This window comes from Myripristis murdjan, chromosome 7 (genome assembly GCF_902150065.1).
Source record: "Myripristis murdjan chromosome 7, fMyrMur1.1, whole genome shotgun sequence".
NCBI classification, from domain to species: Eukaryota; Metazoa; Chordata; class Actinopteri; order Holocentriformes; family Holocentridae; genus Myripristis; species Myripristis murdjan.
This window is the reverse complement of record NC_043986.1, coordinates 12,121,158-12,144,941: the sequence shown is the minus strand read 5'-3', so window position 1 is coordinate 12,144,941 and position 23,784 is coordinate 12,121,158. Positions and strand designations below refer to the sequence as shown.

The following is a 23,784-nucleotide window of genomic DNA, read 5'->3' as shown; positions in this document are numbered from 1 at the left end:
AGAGTAGGAATACAAGGATGTGCAAAAAAAGAAAAAGATAGAGAAAAAAGAAAAAATAGACATTATATTGGTACAGTTTTGTCCCCTATATCTCATTAATCATCTCACAAGCATCCAAAATTAACCCCCTGGGCTTATTCTTCTCTTTAAATAAGTAGATTTGCCTCTTGCGGTGAGACAGTGTTTGATGTATTGCTTGCAGGGAAGCACGTGCCACTCCCACACAGCTCCTGTAAAGGGCCCATATTCATGTCAGGTAACCGAGGAATGTGCTCCCACCAGTGTCTGAGAGTGTAATGGGTGCTGATGTTTTTCCAGTTTGTCGGACAAACATCGCTCAGAGTTTCAGGCCTTGAGCCAAACACAAGGGCAACCTTATCAGTGGCTGCTTTATCCGCAGGTGTTTGGTGTAATAAATCAGTTATTAATTAACATAAATCAGCACTCACTGATGCATTTCTTCAAAGGCCTGTGTGGCATGCATACTGTTAAATAGAAACATGTCATGATGCATGCCAGTCACTGAATCATAATCAGAAACCCATTACAAACATGCTGCACTTTTCTGTAGTCAAAGGATTGTAAGCAATAGAGCCATCTTTATCTGCTGCTTGATAATCCAAATAAGATTTGCTAATTGTCTCTGTATTAGCGTGTGACTTCTCTATGAACAGCCTTCTAGGGATAAGCCGACTGTTTTCAGTGGCTTATCACTCAATCCTGATTGCATTTCAAGTTTGACAAAAAAAAGTGATTGCATCAAAAGATTTCCCCTTCATGTCTTCCTATCTTGCCTCACAGGAGGAATAGGCCTATTAATTAAAACAGCTTGTAATTATCCCAATCCTCTATAACCACTATAATCTTTATCAGCACATAACCCCAGGTCTGTGGCTCTCGCAGTGGGATGTGGCAGGGCTTAATCAGAAGCAAGGTTTAATTTTAGAAAAATTATCTGCACTGGTAATGAATTGGGCATAGATTGCTGGTCATTTTCACAAGATATACCGATATACCATAAGCTACACAGGCTGCTGTTCAGGTGGCCTCTGCTCGTCTTCAGCGATGCAAATCTACTATCAAAACCATGTGGCAGCATCCCCTGGCCAGCTCATGTAGTTTCACCCCAGTTCAGGCTTCTTTTGAGACGTTGTTTGCTTGTAATCACAAAAATGTTAGCAGCCACACAGAAATCTGCGACAGCAGATTAGTGCCATTGTAGGTAAAAAAAAATATATATATATATGGAGCCGGGGGAGAGGGGTAATATTCCAAGAAAAACAAAAACAAAAAAAAAAACAAATAATAATAATAATAATAATAAAAACTCGAAATTTACAATATTAGAACTATTTCTCTGAGGTTTTTTTTTCATAAATTTATAACTTTATAATCTCCTAATTGTAATTTTTTTTTGATAAATTTACATCTTAAATCTCAGAATTTGTGTTCTTTCTTGCAAATTTGTGCCTTTATAATCTCAAAATTTCTGAGTGTTTTCCTCATAAATTTGTGGGGGGGTTTTTCTTACAAATTTACCACTTTAACCTCATGAAAAATTCGATTTTTTCCATAAATTTACAACTTTAATCTTGAAATTTCTGATTTTTTCCCTCAGATTATTACCCTCCTCCACTCCCCGGGCTCTGTATTTTTTTTTTTTTTTTTCGTCCTACAATGGTCCTAATAAACCGTCGCAGTAATCAGTGGTGTATTTGCCAAAAAGTGATCTACACGGTAAAACTGCATCTCGCCCTCCAAAGTAAAAGTTTCTGTAAGTTTAAGTTTGAAATCAGTTGTGATTGAAATAAACCGCGAGGATATTTATTTTTATTTATTTGCTTATTTTTTATATACACGTATGCTTTCACACAACGCAGAGAGCAAGTGTTGACTAGTATACAAAAGCGATAAAAAAAAAAAAAAAAAAAAACTCTACCCAACAGGAAAGGGAAACGGTTTTCTTGAGAGGTCATCCAGAACTCGCAATGCCAGCCGGGACGTCGGCGGACCGTCTGCCTGCGCCGAGGAGAGCTGCGTGTCCCCAGTGTCCGCTTCGGTCGCCCGGTTAGGAATGCGCCTCACGAACCCGGAGTGTGTGGAAATACTGGATGAAACGCTGCTAGGGACGATGATCTAAGGAGCGTCATGGTTTGGCATCATTTACACATCTAGTATCCCAGCGGCCAAGTTTGATTCATTCAGCTAGCTGACGTTAGCCCGTTTCGTTGATTCACACCGAGCTAAGTGTGTAGCATACGTGCTAACCCTAGCTAGTTTCAGTGTGTTGCTGGCCAACCCAGTCGGAACAGGAGCGCATCGGACTGACTGCTCAACACAGCCGGTATTTCGACAAGAAGAGTCGGTGGTGGCAAGCGGGGGGCCGGGAGAACGAGACGGGGTAGACGTGAGTCAGGAGCGGCTGATGAGTTCAGACCAGGGCGGAGAGCCGCCGCTGCTGCAGGAGGAGGCTGATCCGGGACCGAAGACCGGTGGGAAGGACGAGGCTCCGCTGGGGACCGAGGGAGGGTCAGGCGGCATGGTGAGTTGCGGCCTTCTTTAGCAAGCTAGCTTTGAGCTACACGACTCGGAAACCTGTTAACCACCATAATTGTTTGCTGTTGCACCCACCGGGCCGGATTGCTTTGCAGCCGCCCCCCCTCTGTGTGCTATGCGTCGTTTCATTTGGACACTTCACCCAACCAAATCACATTTTTATCACTTTAACCAGGCTGTCGATTTATTGCAGTTTTGTGGAATAGCCCGAGCAACTTTGCTAATTGAAGTTTTAATCCGACGGAGTTGGGTTTTAAAGCGAGATGATCATAGTTATCAAGTAAAGCAATCACACACACAAGCGGTGTAAAACATGCCACATACGACAGCCGCTTGCATTATTATGAGCACTAAAGGCAGCCGGGGCGAGCATGTTAACAAGTTATCGTTAGCCAAGAGCTCCCCAGCAGCTCCTTCTTACGGCTAACGCTAGCTTAGCCTGCCAGTGGAGCAAGCAAGCTCATTAAGTAGTTTGCTGAGTAATCATTAGCTCAAGTTATGACACTACTGTGAAATCATCGTAGTTTTCAAGTTGGGAAGCAGCGATTGGGGTTTGTGTTGAAGCCACTGTTCGTGATCGACGCATCGATCATTAGCAGATGGATCAATATCCATTCAAGTCTGCTAACATCACCCGACTAGCTAATCGCGCAGCGCCGCTAGCTAGCTAGCATTATGACATGCGTTGCAAATACCTGGCCTATGCTACACAGCGGAGTCAGCTGACCTCAGCTGGCTCGCCACGGCCTGCAGTACAGAAGCGTGCATTGTGGCCATGTGCCTTAACAGTGACAAGTTGCACAGTAAATTGGTGTGTTAGCTATTTTAGCTAGAGGTCTAACCCCGTTTGGCACATAGATGAGACTGTGTTGTAATCTGTATAACGAGGCATGGGGAAGCATATTGTTACTGGCAGCTGTTCTTGTCAGGCCAGCGCTTTTGCCAAAGGGGGTGGATCTCTGGCAGGTGGAAAGTGACAATGTCAAACCATGAAGCTGCTAAATCTGCAGCGTAATTACCAGCGTTTCGAAGTTTTTTCTTTTTTTAATGATTTTTTTTCTCAATCAGCTGCCCCCTGTTTTTTGAATAAAATCATAATCCACTGCTACTTCGTGTCCGTAGCCCGTGAAATGTACAGTATGTGGTCTATTCTGGGCCGCAGACTCTCTGCAGGGTCAGTATTTCTTGAGCCAGTCTGCAGCCCACTTGATACGGGTAAGTTCATCAGATCCTTTCCTTGGTACTGTACGCCAAAGCGATAACTACTTTGATGAACGTTAAAATGAGCTAATCTTACTGGCACACCCGGGTTTTTTTTTTTTTAAGTTCATGATAGAAAATCCCGTATCAGACATATAAGCTTAGCGGGATACCACACTGCTTATCGCCTCATCTAACATGGTTTTTTGTTAAGTTGAGTAAACATTATAATATAGCTTATAAATGTGTGTTGCGCAGTGGGAACCCCTGTTTGTGCAAGAGGGGCTGATTGGCAGCGTCCCACCCTGACAAACAGTGATGTGGGTCCGGTCCGGGTTGGCGCTAAACACTGGCGGGTTATGCACCCGCTGCATGTTCCGGACCCGCTAGCATCGAGCTTTCTAGAAGAAAAAAATCTGGTTTAGTGTGTTAAAGTTTTCTAATAAGTCAACCTTAGCACATCTACTCCTTAGGGTTTTTTCTTTTTATTTGATTATCTCTCTCTCTCTCTTTTTTTTGAGGTAAGCATGGGAATGTGCTCTTGTGTGTTGAGCCACGTGTTGACAAACTTGATTTTAATTGTTTTTTTCCCCCCAATTATTTGTAATTGAAGTCCCATGGTGTGCAGGTTTTTGTCTCCAACTGCAGGTACATCAGCTGATTTAATCAATTAGCCCCCCCTCCCATTGGGCTCAGTTGAGATGTGAATTAGTGAAATCAGGTGGTGTAGTGAGAAGCTGGAATCAAACCTGTTACCTGCATATTTGGCTTTTCACAGTACAGTTTGATTTTCTACTAACTGATTAGGACAGCAAACTTACTTCTTTGTTGACAACTTTGTTATTGTTCTTTACTGTTTTATTGTGTTCACATTGCTGCCTTTGTCAAGGCGCAAGTGTGATTTGTCTACAGGATGCATTCATTGCCTTTGTTTTTTTTCCTCCTTGCACAGAGATTTTTAAAACCAAAGATTATGGTGAGATTGGAATCCAAACCATTATGCAATTAGATCATTGGTTTCTTGTTGAGTTTATTTTTACATTTAATAAGTTAAATGCCATTTTAACTGACTCACATAGTGCGTCCTTACAAAGTCTGCCTCAAACATACACTTCCTCTGCTGTCAGTAGGCTGCTGGACCTTACATTTCATAGCTGCTGATTTTATTAGATGAATTTAATGTGTTGAACTCACTTTAAAGTGTTTGCTGCTGACACATTTAACACCATTAAAGGATATAATTCAGTATGCATTCACAGAGTTATCGGCGAGCCAGCATCACAACATGAAATCCAAAACTAATGAATACACTGGACCACTACAAGTGCAGCAGTATTCTTAACTTAAAAATTTTATTGCCTGAACACATAACCATACATAAGACAATGTTATCTTGTCTTTTATTTTAGAAACATTTATGGTGCCCAACATGGATAAGATTCCAAGTTTGTGGGGAACTAACTAGAGGATTACAAACATGATTGACAGTGTAATGTTGCTCTCATTTGTAGATGTTCATTCTGAGCCATCTGAACATAAATCAACACTGACAGGCATCATTACCTTCAAAATATTATCAGTCTCTGCATCTGCACGTACAATTGCCACTTGTGCAGAACATATGTGCCTGTACATGTTCTTAAAGGCTTGTTTCAGCCAAATAGGAAAAGCTGTTTCTGAGTTGTGTGAAATAGATGAATACAATCTGCTTTTCTTCTTTGAAGGTCACCTCTAAGGGCGCCGGTCTGAACCCTAATGCCAAGGTGTGGCAGGAGATCCCAGTGGCCCCCAGCGAGGTGGTTACTGATAGCTCTCATTGGTCGCCCTCAGATGTCACTGAGGGTAAGAGCTGCACTTCCATCAACTCAATTAAACATCTGAACTGTTGTATGAAGCAGGTCTGGAAGGATGGAAACTTCTGTGACAGCTGTCAAAATATAAAATCTCATTACTTTGGAAAAAGTCTGGACAAGAATCATACAACTGTCATATTGAATATTTCCCAGTCAATGCCACATCACTCTATTGATCACTTTGAATGACACCTTAACTTAATTTAGCCTAAAGCCTATATATTTGTTTATTCTTGAGTCCTTTTTTCCTGAAGATTTGATTTCATCTTGCAGTATTATTATTAGCCTCCACACACAACATTTAGCCAAATATTGAGGTCAGGAGACGTATCAAATTTCCAAATGGATAAGGAAACGGCCCTGGAAATGATGGCTCTCTACTGGCCGTCCCGACTAAAACTCCTGACCTTGTTCACAGGTTATTCTGAGCCTTTGTCCACTGGGTGCAAGCAGTACACGGTGGGTTTCCCGACCCTGGAGGACAGCAGCTCCACAGCCACAGCTGAGATAGCAGTGAATGGAATGGACCCTCCAGAGCTGGGCTTTTCCCCCGCTGAGTCCACCACAGGGACTGCAGGTCAGTCTGGTCACACTGCGAGCCACGGTCTTCATGGGCCTAAACTAACTACGGCTGCAGCCAAGAATTGTTTTGCTTTCAGTCAGTCCGTTGGTAGTTTCAGTGACTAATTTTGAAACAGTGAAAGGCTCCAACTGAACTTTTGCATCAGTTCATGCAAATTTCCAAGTGAATATGAATGATAATTTTCATCATTGATTAGTTTGTCGAGGATTTTCTTGACTAATCAACAAGTTTTTCGGTCCATAAAATATCAGAAAATGGTGAAAAATGTTGATCAGATTCCCACAGCCCAATGTGATGTCCTAAAAATGTCTTTTCTCCCAACAAACAGCCCACAGCCAAAAGATATTTAGTTAACTGTCATAGAGGGCCACAGAAACCAGAAAATATTCACACTTGAGAAGCTAAAATCAGAGAATCTGGAAATTTTCCTCTTAAAATTGACTCAAAAGATTAATGGGTTATCAGAATAGTTAGTTATTAATTTAATATTGACTAATCAGTTCTTTGACTTTGTTGCAGTGCTGTTGCACAAAGTCACAGAACATGTCTAGAGCATAAATGAGATACTGCATTGTGAGTATTGCTTGACACATTTTCTTCCCATGCAAGTCTTGACCTATATAGTTATTGTTATTATATCCGTGTGGCCAAAGAGCTGATAACTGAGGCGAGGAGGGAATTCTTGGCAGCCCCTGTAAGAATTTCAACCTTTTGTTATTTAATACCTGAAAACTTGGCAGTTGATAGAAGAGAAAATGGTGAGTTACCTGGCTACTTTAAAAAAAAAAAAAAACACAAGATAATTAGTGCAGTGAGTGTAACAGCTACTGTTGTGTAATGTGCATCTGGTGGCAAACTGTATTTTTTTTGGTTCAGATATTTTCTACATAGCAACATGTGAGCCATAAATGTGCAAAATAAATTCAGTCAGTGATGTGAACTAATCATTGCAGCCCAACATTAAACTAGTTGGCATTGTGTCAGTTTTCCAACCACTGACCTTTTGTGTTTGGTTCTCAGTCGTCTCCAAAGCTGAGGAACAGCCGATTTCCTCTGAGAATCTGCGCGAATCTCTGAAGAAAGAGCTGGAGTTCTACTTCTCTAGGTAAGAGTCGGGCAGCCGCAGGACCGTCTGCTGGCGGGTTTGGGATGTGGATCGCTTCCAAGGCAAGACTAATCTACTTCAATTTGTTGTTGTTGTTGTGATACAGAGAAAACCTGTCGAAGGATTTGTACCTGATGTCCCAGATGGACAGTGACCAGTTTGTCCCAATTTGGACTATAGCCAGCATGGAGGGCATCAAGGTCCTCACTACTGACATGGAGCTCATCCTGGATGTCCTGAGATGTAAGTGAAAAATAGAAAAAAATATACACTGGCAGTCACAAGGCTTTGAACATCCAATATAATGGCATGTCTGATTAAATGCTCTCATGAATAAATACCCCTACATTAGAAACTGTAGGTAAGAGATAGGTATAAGTGAGGTGAGAAATTTTTGACTTTTGATTTTATTGGAAATGACTTAGTCACACTAATTAAGTACCTGTGGCAGATAACATATTTGTCAGTGTTTCCTCTATACTCATTTAGCAGTGTGGTGCGCTACCACAGCAAGGAAATTACCACCACTGCAAGACAAAATGTAAAATCAAAGTGTCTAATGTTAGTCATGTCTTACTAATATCTAAAACCAAAAACAGTATACTGCTGTGTTTTAGAGGCAATGATTATAGGATTGAAATTGTTTTTAGCATTATAATCTCAGCTTGAATCATCACTTAGAGCCATACAGCGACAGATGTGGGACAGATGTAGAATGGTCGCGCAGAAGCACCGCAGCTGCACAAAAAAAATCACAGAGGCTGCTCTGTTTGTGTTATAATTACAACGCGAGATTTTCAGTGCATCACGAGGAGTTTATGTACGTCGTCAAGCTGGTGAGAAAATGAATTTGCCTCACCCGACAGTAAGAGTTGAGCACAGAGGAGGTAGTGTAATGGTAAAGTTGGTAGCCAGCACTGAGTGAGTGCAATCCTGGACCAAAGGGGCTGCTGCATCTCTGTCAGAACAATTCAAAAAGGCAAAGGAAAGTTAAAAGTGATAACATGGCCGGCAGAATTACCTGACCTGAACTGTGCTGATTTGACTGGGGATGAACTGCATGGAAAGTTCAAGCCTAGTCAGCTAACTAGTGCAGATAAATTGTACTTCACTCCAGTGGTGTTGGCGTGAACTTTCAGATAAATACCAAAAATCAGTTTGTTCACCTGTAATGGCTGTAAAAGGTGTCCAATTTGAGGAGACTATGATTGATGATGTATTTGATTACATAGACGGGTTTCCCTATTTAATCTACATTCTGCACCATTTTCTTTTGTATATGGCATTGTTGTGCTTAAAGGAATGCTCCCAATGTTTTGGGCAAAATAGCTTTTTTTGACTGACCCAGATTGAGACAAGATATGTGATATCATTTTTGCCTCTGTAAATTCAGTGGTTTGGTTCCAATGGTAGCATTTTGTGTTAGCTTAGCATCAAGACTTGAAGTGTATGAGAATCATTAGTATAGCTTAGCGCTGTCAAACTGGAAAAATAAACCTTAGAGCAACTCCGAAGCGGTCTTATGTACACATTGTATCATGTGTATTTAAAATAAAGGAATGCCCAAAAGCTAGGGTGTTCCTTTAAACTGTAAGCTCTCAAATACATTTGACTGACAGTGGAGGTTAAAAGTAATGGGAATAAGTTTGTGACAAGACTGAAACTCCTTGCGGTTTGCCCTGCCTCTCCCTCAGCCTCTCCGATGGTACAAGTGGATGAGAAAGGAGAGAAAGTACGTCCTAATCACAAGCGGTGCATTATCATCCTGAGGGAGGTCCCTGAAACCACTCCTGTCGAGGTAAAGCAACCCCCATGCGCACAGTAGCAACCAGTATAACTTTTAAATCCAAAGCATGAGACCTGGTTTACGAAACTGGTTTATCTGCCTCTCAGGAAGTCGAGTCGCTGTTCAAAAACGAAAACTGTCCAAAGGTGATAAGTGTTGAGTTTGCGCACAACAACAACTGGTACATCACATTCCAATCAGATACGGATGCTCAACAGGTAAGGCAGTCGAATTACATTCTTTTTATTTTATTTTATTATTATTATTATTATTTTTTTTTTTTACAGTGTGCATCTAAAATATTCAATGGGATTTTTGTATTATCAAGTGCCTGATAACTGTCTCTCTCTCCCCCTCCCTCTCCCTTAGGCATACAAATATTTGAGAGAGGAAGTTAAAACATTTCAGGGAAAACCCATCATGGTGAGTTATGACTCCTTTGTTCGTTAATAAAAAAATAAAAAAAAACGGCCATCCTGGTCGAGATGATGATGTCTCCTCACGCTTCTTCTGTTTTGTGTCTCATGACAGGCCAGGATAAAGGCCATCAACACCTTCTTTGCGAAGAATGGCTACCGTAGCATGGACAGCAGCCTGTACGCCCAGCAGTCCCAGAGCCAGTCCCAGTACAACTCGCCCCTCTACATGCAGCACGTCTATCCCCAGCAGCAGTACCCGGTCTATGGCATTGTCCCGCCCACCTGGACGCCGTCTCCCACGCCCTACTTCGAAACTCCTTTGGTGAGGCACATCACACTCTTCGGTGTTAATTTCGTAGTTTTAATTAGGGCTGGCCCCTGAAAGTCGATAATTTGAACCGTCTTTCGTAAATCCCCTGCAGTTGACTGAGATTTTTCAGTCAAGCATTGGCTGTTGTTTTTTTTTTTTTTTTTTTTTTAAGATGTTTAATGTGCATTGCAGTCATGGTAAAAATAGCAATGTGTAGTCATAGACAGAGAGATTCATACATGCACTGCTGCCTATAGCATTCCTATAATATTTCTTTAGTAATGCAGCAGCATGGTTGCTGTTGAAAATACGTCTGCGGTACAGTGCTGTGAAAATATTTAAAGGACTGTACATTTAGGTCTGTTTTGGCCTTAACTGTTCAATAATTTAACTGTTTGCATTTTGATATCTTTTTTAAAAAATGAAGAACTTAGTTATAAGAGCTTCATTTAACCAGACTTTACTGTGTGCTGTCTCTCAAGCTGCACGGTAATCCAGGTTGGCTGGCATTTTAATGCAGCTGGCTTAGATTTTAAATGCCCAAATACATAAAGTCCATAAAGCCTCTTTACAATTTAACAAATTTATTACAAAAGCAAATGAATAGACAAATCTGTGGAAATTATTACAAAATGAGGAGTAGATCCTGAAGTTTTTTGCCTCATTTAATACACCTCTATATGGGCACCTTTAGTTGCATGAAGCACATCAAGATGGTACTCGATGTCTTGCCATGTTCGCTTTAGCGGAGCCTCATCAATGGTGGCAATGGCATCGGTGATCTTTTGCTTCAGGTCGTTGATGTCCAATGTGATTAAAAACTTTGATAACCACTGAGTTCATAGAACAAATGGCACTAGAAATTTAAAGAAAAACCAAACAAAAAAAGAAAAACAAAACAATTGTTGATTGATTGAATCTTGTTTTGACAGAGGAAATTCTGAGTTTGCTGCAGCCCAAAGTCTGTTTGTTAGTAACACTTTTTTTTTGTTAGTAACAGATTTTTCTGTTTGCATGGCAATGAGTTGATCTGTCTGTATCTGTATTTATATTTATATTTCCATTCATATAGATTGCATAAATAGCTGCACAAATAGTTGCATTCAGCAGGGTGAGCACTTACATGAATAGTGTTGTTTTCTTTGATTTGCAGGCACCGTTTCCCAACAGTAGCTTTGTCAATGGATTTGGCTCTGCTGGACACTACAAAACTAGCTCCAACTCTCTTAATATTACACGCCCATTCAACAGAAACCGGTAAGGATTCTTTTTTTTTTTTTCCTCAGATGCTATCTGCTTGTGAAATTGTTTTGATTTTTAAAGCTGTGAGTTGGTTATATGCTAAAGACATTTTCTAATTCGAATATTTTGCCACACACAACATCTGATCATTTATATTTTGTCAAACATAATGTAACCCTACTCGAGAAGTGAAATTCTTTACTCCCTGTCTTTTTTTACTGTCCCCACAGTGTCCCCCTCTATTCAAGAAAGAATGTAATAAATGCCTTCAGGTACCACTGTTAATGTACAATAAGCTTCATTGTAACCCCCATTTCTTACCATAATGCAGCAGCCAAATGACTAAATCCATGCCTTCTGCCAGTCAGATATTTATGGCCATAATCTTTGTCATCAGTGTGATCAATGTTCGTTGCCAGGTGATGGACATCCTGGATTTGTCATGTCATTTGATAAATGTAGGCTTGCCTACTGAATGGCTGAAGCTGCTATCTGACACTGAGCAATTTGCTTTTTTTTTTTTTTTTTTTTTGTGGAGTAACATCCACCTTGGCTTCTGAACATCAACTTCACCATTTACATTCTGACATGTAACACTCAATGCTCTTCATTCCAACTAACCATCCATCGTGTTTCTGTTCAGTGTGTTTTATTTTGTTTTACTGCTGCATCCTTTGGTAATGCAATCATATATTACCAAAGAAATATGCTTTAACAAAGAAGCCTCACTTTTACACAGCGGTGTAAATATGATTGGAGCTGAGTTTAGATCGGCCTCGCTGCCAAGCTTTAGTCTGTGAACTTTGATTGTTAAATAGTTTGGAAAGAAGTGTGTCACCTTTGCAAGTTGACTTAAATAGGGAAATACAAGCTTTGCAAAGAGACTAATATACCTCACCGGACTTTCCCAAGTCAGACCTGATGATGAGATCATGATGCGCATAGAGGGGAAATGAGGTTGCTGAATGACTGGCTTTGGTTCTCCTCCTCCTCCTCCTCTTCATCTCTCTTATTTGTCTTTCTTTGCTCCCTATCCTTTCCCACCAAAGTCAGGATCCTTCACTCCTGTCCCGATGAGCGTTCAGATTATGAGATCTGAGGGTCAGAGACAAGGGTTGCATCCTTCTGAATTTATGCTTGTAGTTTTTTCAGAGTAGAAGTTATTGTTTCAACAAATATAATCCTGAGAGTGCATTACAGTGCATCAAGCTGATTGGGGACATTACATCAGCTCTCCTCAGTGAGCTAATGATTGAATGGCAACATATGGCTGCAAATAACTTTCACGCAAAGTCTTTCTGCATTACTTAGACCAATCATGAGCACAAATGCAATTAGAAGAAAAGAAATCCTTGCATGTATGCACATTTACCCTGTTGACATGGCATGCTGTCTTACTCCTTCAGCAAATCAAGTTTTGGTATCACCAGTGTTTCCTTTACATTCATTTGCCGTGGCTCCCTACATCTTGGCAAATTGTTAATGCCCAGTAGGGCTGGGCGATACAAAGAGTTAGATGTATAGCTTGTATTGTCCTCCAAAGAGACCGGATTTGATGTTGTAGGAATGACTAATCTTTGGTAAGATCTGTGATTTTTGATAAACGATCATTAGTGATCATGACCAAGCATGCAGAGGCAATTAACAGAACAGCAAGAACAGCCAATATGTTCAGGAAATTGCATCCCATTTACTGTAATACAGTCTTTAAAACCAGGAAAAGACAACACTTATGCCATATCATGATGTCTAGTCGTATATAATGATGTCAGTACAATATTACTAATATCGCCTAGCCCTAGTGACCATAAAACAATTGTCCATATATCGTGATAGCAATATTCAAATCAGAACCATTTTTAACACCGACTGAAACTGATCTTGGGCTGGGGCTAAGAGGGAGCCTAGGTCTCTGAACCAAAATCACCCTCACATGCAAACAAATTCTACTGGAAGCACTGGGTGCCAGTATGTCCCAAGGATATCTCCAGCTGACTGTCTACTTTTCTCATGTTCACCTGTGTTCCACTTCATAACAGAAACCATGTGAAGCCTCAGGTGAGGACAGGCGAGGTGACTCCGGCATCCATCACTCCTGTCCCTCTGGAGAGTCTGACTGGCCTGCGCAGCCCGCAGCCGCCCGCTGCCACCACCACCACTAACCCGATCCCAACACCCACTGACCTGAGCTCGGTGTTCCCACACCTCTCTTCTTCCTCCTCGGACCCCAGTGACGACAGCGGCATGGCTGGACGTGGACGGTAAAACTTGGTTTAATTTCTGAGACACATATGAATTAGTACCGATGTGTAATGGCTTCTGCCCAAGGGCTTGTTTTTGATTTGCATTTCACTAAGACTGGCTATAGAGCTGGGCGATATGGACAAAATCAAATATCACATTATTTCTGACTGAATACCTCAGTTGATGTTGATTGAGGATATTAGAGGGATGTCTTATGGTGCTATCGCAAGATATTTACACACACAAGATTTTTTGATAAGCAATCATCAGTAATGTTGATATTGACAAGTAGTAAAAGAAGAAGTTGTAAAAGTAAAAGAACTGCTAAAGCAGTCTATGTTCAGAGTGCATCTTTTTATTGTAATGCAGCCTTTCAAACCAGGGAAAAGCAGCACTTATACAGCATTCAGATGATATCTAGTCTCATGTCAAGATATCAATATAATAATATTTTGCCTAGCCGCACCTGCCTGTATCAGTAATGACCCTGATTGTTATTGAGTGAGTGTTCACAGACATACTTTATCTGCATCTCAGACGGAGCACTACCTACAGAGGAACACGGAGGAGGCGAGAGGATGATCGAATTACGGTATGAAGAAATTTCCTGTCATCGTGGAATTTGAATGTTGCACCTAAAGTGCGGGGCATTCTTTTATATGATGACTCATCCAATTTTGTTTTGCAGAGGCCTGTACCGCTGGCAGAGGTCAAGGTTTCTCCTCCCAAGTTTGACTTGGCAGCCACCAATTTCCCTCCTCTACCTGGCTGTGTGGTCAGCACACAGGGGGAGCCAGTGTTAGAAAACCGAATGTCAGATGTCGTACGCGGTTTGAACAGAGACAAGGTAAGAAAAACTAGCAATTATTAACTCCTGACTTTGGGTGTACTGCAATTGAAGAAGGACTGAGGAGGAATGTTGATTTGAATATATCCTTACCTTTCATAGACCGAACAAGCCAATAAAGAAGCCACTGTGAGTGCAGGTTCAGGCCAAGGCCCAGTCACAGAGGAGGCTGTGGCTGTCTCAAGTCCTGCCCAGACGGCAGCAAAATCTGCACAACCACTTGGACCCTCGGCCCCCAGGTAGGACAGTAATAATGACATTGGAATTTAAATTGATTATTTAGCATAAATTGAGACCAGCGTAACAGCTGAAATGATAACATGGAGATCTAAAATTCTTGTTTGATAGTATCAGTCGTCAGGAGAAGAGGGGGGAAAGGGCGGAGGTCTCTGTTCCAAAAGTGACCCCAACTACACCCGTTCAGCCTTCGGCCACCCCATCCTCCTGCACACAGCCCGTGCCTAGCGCCAGGCCTCAGCCCTGTGCTGCCTCCACACCAGCCACCCCCAGCACGCAAGCCCCTGCTACAGCCACCATTGCCACCCCTACACAGGTGAGTGGCTGAGTCTAAGATGATTTAACGCTTGAGTTTAGTTTTCATCCTGGTGTGATTTGGTTGTGAGCAGGTTTTTGTCTTCTTTGGCAGATGAGTCCTTGACCAAAGTGGTTTAACTCAAATTAGACCCAATGATGAGATCTTTAGCGCATAGAGGGCAATCAGGCTGTGGGATGACTGACTTGGTTCTCTCCCTCCCTTCCCTCTGTCACTCACTCTCTTCTTTCTTTGCTCTCTCTACCCTTCTTTCTCACCAAAGTCAGGAACCCTCACTCCTGTCCCAATGAGCGTTCAGATTATGAGATCTGAGGGTTTGATGTGACAATTAAGATGCTGAATATGTTGAATTGGTTTTGAACTCACAAGATTGCACAAATCTGTCTAGCAAACGTTTAAAACCCCTTTTCTTGCTTGTTTCAGGAGCCTCGTAAGCTCAGCTATGCCGAGGTGTGCCAGCGACCACCAAAAGACCCCCCTCCTGTGGCTCCCGCCCCAGCCCCCTCCGGCACCGCGTCAGGCCAGCCGTTGCGGGAGTTGCGCGTGAACAAGGCAGAGGAGCAGGGCTCCAGCAGCGGCGCTGGAGAAAAACAGGAGAAAGCCCATGACAGGGAGGGGGGATGGGAATGCAAGGAAAGCCGGCCTCCGCGTGAACGTGATTCCCAAGGCTACTACCGCAGCAATGGCCCCAGAGGCACTGGGGGCCTCAAGTTTCGTGACCAGAGGCGCCCCCCTCCGGCTCGACGCAGTTCCCCCCAGGGAGGGTATAGGCACACTGGCAAAGAGCAAAATATCCCACCAGTATCGCCAAAGTAAAAACTTGATGTGAATGGAAAAAAAGATGTATGAATATATACATGGATATATATAAATATATAAAAATGAATAACATAAAAGCAACAACATTATGGTAGCCACCTCCCCCCCTGGAACTTGTCCAAAGAAAAGCTTTTAAAACTACAATAAGACTGGGACATCCAGGACAAATGGGCAAAAAACATCATCTCAAGAAGTGTGAACTTTCAAGAGTGATATGAAAAGGAAACAATCTTGTTTTGGCCTCCAGCAAATGCTTAAAAGAATTTAAGTCGGTGTGGTTTATCTGGAGGTCATTTCCTCTCAGCTCTGCTGGGGAGAGGTGGGATTCTGGGTCCTGTAAATGGCCCTCTACCTTTTTTGATTTTAAAGAATAGATGTTGGTCTGCAAGGAACATATGCACTAAGAAGAAAAGAACATGCATATATGTCATGTACATATACAAAGATATCACTAACACGCAATGAGACATCAGTTTTTTTTCCTTGTGTGCTTACGTTTGCAAGAATGACAGACAGGTTGACTGATACCTGTGTATGCATTGATTGTTAAGCAAAATGATTGGGGTGCTGCAGATTGCTGTTGCACTGATTATAATGAAATGGATAATTTTGATTTTTACATCAGAGATTCAGAATCATTGTCCCAAAACTGGGCAGTGTAGTCCTCTAATGTATATTAATGAAATCTGTACTATGGTGGTATTTTGATCCTGGTTAATGATTGGCTTAAATGTATCAGTAAGATATCAAATCTTTGGTGACGTAAGCCACAGTCATGCCTGTAGTCCGCACATTGGGTGGTTTTGTTTGAAGCCGAATCCACTTTGGGGTGGCCACCGGCCAGTTAGCCAAGCTGAACCTGCCTGGTCCAGAGTTTTTCATGTTAAGTTGTTTGATCCCTCATCTGAAATGTTTTGGATCCCCCCGCCCTCCACTGGATTCAGAACATTGTCATGGTGATAATCAGTCAGACTCTGTTTACAAGTTTCTTTGCGTAGTAGGGCAATGCTAATTTTCTGAGAGGAAACAGGAATGGGTTTAATAGTCCCTTGTGGCTATGTAATGATGGTTTAGTTGAGAGCTGGCTTTTCTACATCAACACAGGATATCCAGGTTAAGCTTATATTTGTGTATTGTTCTTAACAAGGATATAGTGTCAAAAGTAGGCTGGAGAGTGCTGTTAGGTCAGGATGGGAGCTACAAAACATTTGGCAGCCAAGTCAAGGGTATAAGAAAATCGGAACATTTTCATGTGCTATGTGCCAGCTGCCTATGATCATAGTCGACTTGGATAGGCTGAAAGTTTTGAGTTGTATCATCAAAGTCTGCTAAATAATGTAGTCTTGAGGGATCTTTTGGCTCAAGTTAAACTGGATGTTGAAAAAACTGTAGAGATGTAGTTGCCTTTGCTATATTGTAATAACCCTTCACTAGAAATGTGTGTGGGAGAATGTAATTGTTCTAGTACAGAATTTACAGAGGGAGACTTGTCAGCAGGTATCCACCAGATTGTTTTGTGCTTTTAGGGTGAGTTTGCTGTTTTTGTTATGTTTTTTTTTTTTTTTTCTTTTTTTTCTTTTTTGGAAAAACAGACAGATTGACTTAGAATTTGCAGTTTGACTCACTGTATGTATTGCTTTTTAAATTTATTTATTTTAATCCTAATGTGCAACGCTTTTTCCCAATCTTGGTAGGCTGGTTTCCCCAAAGTTGTGTGAAATCACATTGGCAAAGAAAAATCACGCATATGACATTTATATATTGTTCGAGATGTCAGCCGAGAGAATACTTGATGCATTGACTTTGGGTTTAGTAATGCAGTAAATGAGTAACCAATCACTGGGGCTGTTATTTCTTTTTCATTAATGAGTATGAGCAGCTAGCGATTTAGTGTAATTAAATAAATGCACTAACTTTTTTTGTGTTTTTTTTTTTTGTTTTGTTTTTTTTTTAAGAATCTTACTCAAGTAATGTGAAATCATTTTAGAAGCATATGGTTGATGTTGAAAGGCTTGCAAAAAAAAAAATCTACAGGACTTGCTTTTTTTTTTTTTCTTTCCTCCATATGTTTGGGTTATTTTCTGTTAATTTGGGTTGGGGTGGCAAAAAGCAAATATAGTAATGGATCAATTAAGTGTTTGAGACACAATTCTAGAACTGTATGAAATGTCACCAAAAATAAATTATTTTGATTTGGCTTTTCAGTGTCCTATTTCTTGCCTACTACCTTTTTTTTGTTGTTGTGTTTTCTGCAAACATCATACACAAACTATATATTTCTCAGGGACAATGCACATTAACATACACTCCAGAGATAACCAAAGGGCCTGTTTTCATCTTTAATCCCTGGCCAGATTGTGAACAGGCAACCTAAAATGAAGAAGCAACACCAGTGGGTTTTTCATAGCATGTTAATGGGCAGTGATCCTGTTGCCTTTGCAGGATCTGGCTCTTGTTTGTGTGTTGAACCATCTATTCAGTGTGTCTCTCTGGGAGGCTGCTCCTTAACATGGGCATGAGACCAAGGCATTTATAGCATGCGGGGAAGCCTGACCGGGCGCAGGCGTGGTGCTGCTCATGCCTATATTGGGAAAATCACCAGTCATGGCAGGCGTGTGTTCCCGGTGCAGACTTATAATCGATAATCAAAGAGCATATAATCTGACGCTATGACAGGAGTAAAGCCACGGTTTGGTCTGATAAACCGGAGAGAGTTTCCAGGCTGAGGGGGAGAGGGCGTGGCCAAGGCGGTGACGTCACTGTGTTTATGTCAAACAAGCAGCAGGCAGACAGCAGAAGCAGCCTCTGAAGACCTTCAGACCGTGGACCAGGAACGGTATGTTGTCTCGTTTGTAGAAGTAGTTTCTTCATATGCAATGTTAAGCGAGCTGTAAAAACGCGTCCACGAGTCATTACAATGAGTGGCATTCGATAATACACGCTGCAGGTGTCGATTTTTCCTCGCATCTCGACGCTAGCTCGCTAAGCTAACGTGCTAACTGGTAGGAAAATGCAAGCCTGCTCGCCCTGACATTTTTCGCTCGCCGACACCCGTCTCCTGCTGCATGCCAGACAGGTGGCATGTGTCACAGCTAAATACAGGGACTGGCTTTAAAAATTAGCAAATTGGTGTTAAACCCGCCGCACCATAAGCGGGCCCTCTGTGTCTTTTTGTTCCTGCAGTATGTTCTTGTTAAACAGGCTAACGTTAGCTGTCAGTGTCAGCCATCACTTTACATGCAACGTTGCATTAATGGCATTCTGCTGACGCCCAGCTCCGCGAGCGACTTAAAACAAGTGCAACAAAAGAGCAAGATCTTTAACATTATAAGCACCAAGTCAAGACAGGAGTCATGTTGCCTTGGCAGTGTTTTTGTGAGCCCAGAGTGGTCACTTCTAGAGAAAATAAGACAAATTGGCACTTAAGAGTTGAGTCTTTTTTTTTTTTTTTGCCAGGGTAAGAGCATATGGCCTCATGACGGATCATGGCAGGTGTATTGTCCTCATGCAAGATTGCTGTCAACACTGATCAACAAGCAGATAGACTGACAGATAGATAGATAGATTGCACAGGGACAATAATAGACAACACAAAATATCCCTCTCAACACTGGGATAAATATATATCTTTATAAAAAAATAATAATAATAATAATTAAACAAGGAACAGAATAAAGTGGATCAATACAAAGAATACAAGAAAAAAGCTTTGCATACCCATTAAGAGTAATACAAATAAAATATACTCAAATATACTTATAGAATATCTATAGATCTTTCACCTTTGAACCTTTGCACAGACTACATGTGTAATGAAACATATCTGCAAATTATCTATAGAATAGAATATGTATATATAAAATATATGTATACTCATAATGTATAATTTTAAGTATAATTTCCATGTGGCAGTCCCTGATGCAGAGACTGTCAGACAGACTATCTATCTGTCTATATAAACTTATGTTTAATATACATTTGTTTCCATATTTCAGTGTTGCAAAGTGAAAACCTAAGGTGTTAGGTCAGTCTATTGCCTTTCTAAAATGCTGTACGTCTGTTCGTCTGGTCAGGCTTTTTAGTGTCTGATTTCTTATGAGATTTAGGAACAGAAAAGTCAGAGTAGCAGGTTTCTAAGTCAAAATGTAATATTAATAGATCATTAATCACAAGATTACATGTAGGATTAGCATGTATCAGGAGTGTAGAAGTCAAATTCAAATGAAACCCAAGGCTGACTACTTTGACAGACTACATTTTTGATATTTGATTTGCATGCTTCTAAATTAATTTCTACATTTTTCCTTTCATACCATGATAAGAAACAAAAAAATGCACCTAGCACCATTTATGCTACTAAAACATTAATTTGCAGAAGTATTTGTAGTTGATTTTTCTTGTTTCACTCCATCAGTGCAAAAAAAAATTTTTTTTTGGAACTGATGGAGTGAAATGCTTAAACCCTTTTCAGAGTTGTAACATGTTGCAATTTGTAATTTGCTCTCTTGGGATAATGTTGTTGCTCCTTACTTACCATATACCTCATAAACCTCTATAATGTCTTGCAGCTTTCAAACTCTAGCATCTTGAAAAAGGTGTTTCAGTGTGCCGTCGTGTCACCCTGCCCGGGTGCCATGTTCCTCTGTTCCACATGAGCTCTACTATGTGGTACATCATGCAAAGCATTCAGAGTAAATACTCTTTGTCTGAGCGGCTCATCCGCACCATCGCAGCCATCCGCTCCTTCCCACACGACAACGTGGAGGATCTGATTCGTAAGGTAGGATCGCTCATCTCTTCGACAGGCTACAGTTACAAATCATCTCCATGTTTTATGAGTTGTATTGACATGATTATCCCTCGCACACCAAAGGGAGCTGATGTGAACCGGATGCATGGCACCCTGAAGCCCCTGCACTGCGCCTGTATGGTAGCTGATGCAGACTGCGTGGAGCTGCTGTTGGAGAAGGGCGCAGAGGTATGGCATGGCTAATTTCTATAGTTTGAGGATGCTTATGACTCATTTATTAATATTAATTTTATTGTCAAGTGTCCCTCTGAGGGCCAGCCAGTGAATGGGGACATACTCTGCCAGATAGTACACGACACAACAATACTTCCTGGAATACGCCCAGCATTTACCGTGGTAAATGACGTGACGAATGTCAGGTCAGCAAATTCGAGCTTTGTGGGTCACATACTTTTTTACATAGACTTTGGTGGTTTAAAAAATCTGCGTGACCTATATTCTTAGGGTCAGATGTTTTATGGGTCAGATGTTTTAGGGTTAAATGTCACTTTAAGGTCACTGTCACACCTAACAGGTTGTTAGATACACTGTTAACTCTTTCATTTGGTTTTGTTGGCTGTCACACGGCTCAGATAAAAGCTGACCATAGCATGGAAACAAAAGTGATGTGATTGCTAAGAAAGGAAGAATATCCTGAATCATGGAAGTTAATGTTTGACTGTCATCGTCCTATTGTCTGCACATTGATGGAAGATTAACAAAACAGAATGTGAAAGATCAATATGATCAATATGATTGGTGATGATACCAGTCAGACACACTGCCATCAGATGGCTGGAGAGAAGAGCAGTGTCATGAATTCATAACTGGATTACGAGGGGAAATTACTTTCTCAAACCCACAGTTGGCAGTGTTAGTGCAGTTACCTTTCTCACTTCACAGCTTAACCAAACTCTGGTGCACATCAAATAGGGCATTCTCACCAATCTAAATGAACCACACCAAGCAGGTAAACACATCAGGGTTCAATTCAGCATGGCATCAGACATTAATGTTGTCCAAAGCTGTAAAAGGTCAACAGCCACCCATGAAGCAATGGTTCATAACATTCGGTTTCCTTGTCAGGTGAATGCTTTGGATGGCTACAACCGCACAGCACTGCACTATGCAGCAGAGAAGGACGAGAGCTGTGTGGAGCTGCTGCTGGAGTACGGGGCCCAGCCAAACGCCCTGGATGGTAACAAGGACACTCCGCTGCACTGGGCTGCCTTCAAAGATAACCCAGAGTGTGTGAGGGCCCTTCTGGAAAGCGGAGCCTGTCCCAATGCCCGGGACTACAACAACGACACCCCTTTGAGCTGGGCGGCGATGAAGGGCAACCTGGAGAGTGTCAAAGTGCTACTAGACTACGGGGCCCAAGTCCATGTGACCAACCTGAAGGGCCAGACTCCGATCTCTCGACTTGTGGCCCTGTTGGCCCGCGGCTTGGGCACCGAGCAGGAGGACGAGTGCCTGGACCTGCTGTGCCGGGCAGCCGGGCGGTTTGAGATCCGGCGGGCTGACGGCACCCTTCCCAGGGAGCTGAGTAAGGATCCCCAACTACTGGCGAGGCTGACCAGCATGGTGGCTCAGGCGCCCACGCTTCGATCTCTGGCGCGCTGTGCTGTCCGGCAGAGTCTGGGCGTGCAGTTCCTCCCCACTGCAGTAAAAGAGCTCCCTTTACCAGAGTCTATCAAAGACTATTTACTTTTGAGAGACAGGGATTAGAACCAGAGGGGACCTCATAGTTACTCCTGGCTGATTATTAGACAGCTCATTACACTGCATTTTATTGGCAAGAAAGTCTCACTCCATTGAGTTAGATGATATTGCTCAGACAATGTTTGATGGTGCAGGCTGTCTAGTAATTCTGTCAGGGGTTGCAGCTCCTTAAGTGATGCTTATGAATGGATGCAATATGGTGTGTATGGATGCTTGAGTGTGCAATTATGAGTGATCACCTTTTTCACAAGGATTTCCCTCTGAGTCCACAATGCAGGGTCATTTTTGCATTTTCAAGGAAAAAATGCAGTTCCAACATAATGTATTGTGCCAGATGGGAACTGTTTTGTTACGTACAGACAACAAAAAAACAACACGTTATCTTTGGTGTCAAAAAATGTAGACAAACATGCCAGGTAGGCTTATCTGTCTTCTCCAAAATTACAGCACGCTGATAAAACAACATGCACTTCCTGAGCTCCATGTCAATATGCCTGCTGTCATATGTGATTTGGTATTTGTTTGGGCTTTGTTTTAATGAAAAGAAAACAGCTTGTTTCTATGTCAAAGTACTTACAATTTTTATTTTTTTTCGAGAAGCATTAAATTGAAATATTTTAAGGGTGTTCACTGGTCCAAAACTTTGCAACCTATGTTTGAAAACTACTTCATTTTATACTAAATGTTTAAATGGTAGCAGCTGTGGCATGATCACTACGTTTTTGTTTTTGTTTTTGTCTTTTTTTTTTTTTTTTAAATAAACTAAATAAGCATCTGGAAATGTACCTAAATTTGTTATGGGATTTGTCTAAATCTGACCATTTTCTTGTGCTTGATTTTGTTTGTTCTGCAGAAGTGTAAATATAATGTAAATATAACCATATTACATTGTTTCCCAGTGGCACCAATTTTGTGTACAACCATCAAGTGCTTTTTTCGTTGTCAAAAGAATGAAAGTAAATGACTTCATGTTCATTTGATTTTCTCACCATGGTCTTTCATTTTATAAAAATCAAAAATTAGTTGCTTCATTCTAAAAGACAGCATGAATTTGAAACCCAGTTATGACACGCCTCAAGCAAAATCAGATTGTCTCCAATATAAGGGAAAGAAATTATGATCCCCATAGTGATATCTGCAACTTTCTAAATGCATTTGTTGACTAAGCTTTTAATACAAGAAATGGCAGGAGACAGTATTGTTTTAAACTAATCCTTTAAGGGAGTAGAAGTATCACTTAAAAGCAGCCAGATTAATACACCGCTTATTTATTCTCCTGGGGCATAAAAAAAAAAAAGTAAAATATGAACTTTGGCCCACTCAGTTCACACATCATCCACCAGGGGGCTCTCTAATCCTTTAACTCCGAGGCCACACACAGATATTGGACTGTAAAGCAATCAGCATCCTAATGGGATTTAAACGTGACATGAAACACAAAGTAAAATATCTTTAAAAGTGTTTTTTTTTTTTTTTTTTTTTTTTTTTGGAAACAAAATCCTCGTTGTACATCAGCTGCCTCCTCTTCAGTACTTTCCCCATATTTCCACACACTCCACATGTTTCTTCCTCCATTTAACTGTGCAATAATTGATACCTGTAGGACTTGACAGCAGTTCAGCAGTGCAATATTGCAATATCCCTGTGGAATATATGGCCTATATACGTACACTTTTTTCCTTACATATCAATTTCTTATTTCTGTGCTTATTGTTGTAATATTTAGTAGGATTGATTCGCATATTTATACATAGAG

The 23,784-nt window shown here is 41.3% G+C and overlaps 2 protein-coding genes across 3 annotated transcripts; both read left to right on the top strand.

The window, feature by feature from the left end:
• Positions 1–1,979: 1,979 nt before the first annotated feature.
• larp4aa (La ribonucleoprotein 4Aa) lies at positions 1,980–17,715 on the top strand. Of its 2 annotated transcripts, XM_030055538.1 has the most exons (17): positions 1,980–2,542; positions 5,481–5,598; positions 6,028–6,186; positions 7,213–7,297; positions 7,404–7,540; positions 8,992–9,095; positions 9,191–9,301; positions 9,453–9,506; positions 9,615–9,824; positions 10,966–11,069; positions 11,285–11,326; positions 13,094–13,315; positions 13,836–13,890; positions 13,987–14,145; positions 14,248–14,384; positions 14,494–14,698; positions 15,122–17,715. In XM_030055538.1, the coding sequence occupies exons 1-17, from the start codon at positions 2,426–2,428 to the stop codon at positions 15,512–15,514; spliced, it is 2,412 nt and encodes an 803-aa protein (XP_029911398.1). In that variant the 5' UTR covers positions 1,980–2,425; the 3' UTR covers positions 15,515–17,715. The 2 variants fall into 2 exon arrangements, with proteins under 2 accessions (XP_029911398.1, XP_029911399.1); XM_030055539.1 differs by lacking the exon at positions 11,285–11,326.
• Positions 17,716–18,220: 505 nt separating this feature from the next.
• asb8 (ankyrin repeat and SOCS box containing 8) lies at positions 18,221–23,006 on the top strand. The gene is made up of 4 exons (XM_030056601.1): positions 18,221–18,353; positions 20,086–20,297; positions 20,391–20,495; positions 21,393–23,006. Exons 2-4 carry the CDS (start codon positions 20,169–20,171, stop codon positions 22,032–22,034), a joined length of 876 nt encoding a protein of 291 aa, XP_029912461.1. The 5' UTR covers positions 18,221–18,353; positions 20,086–20,168; the 3' UTR covers positions 22,035–23,006.
• The last annotated feature ends 778 nt before the right edge of the window (positions 23,007–23,784 follow it).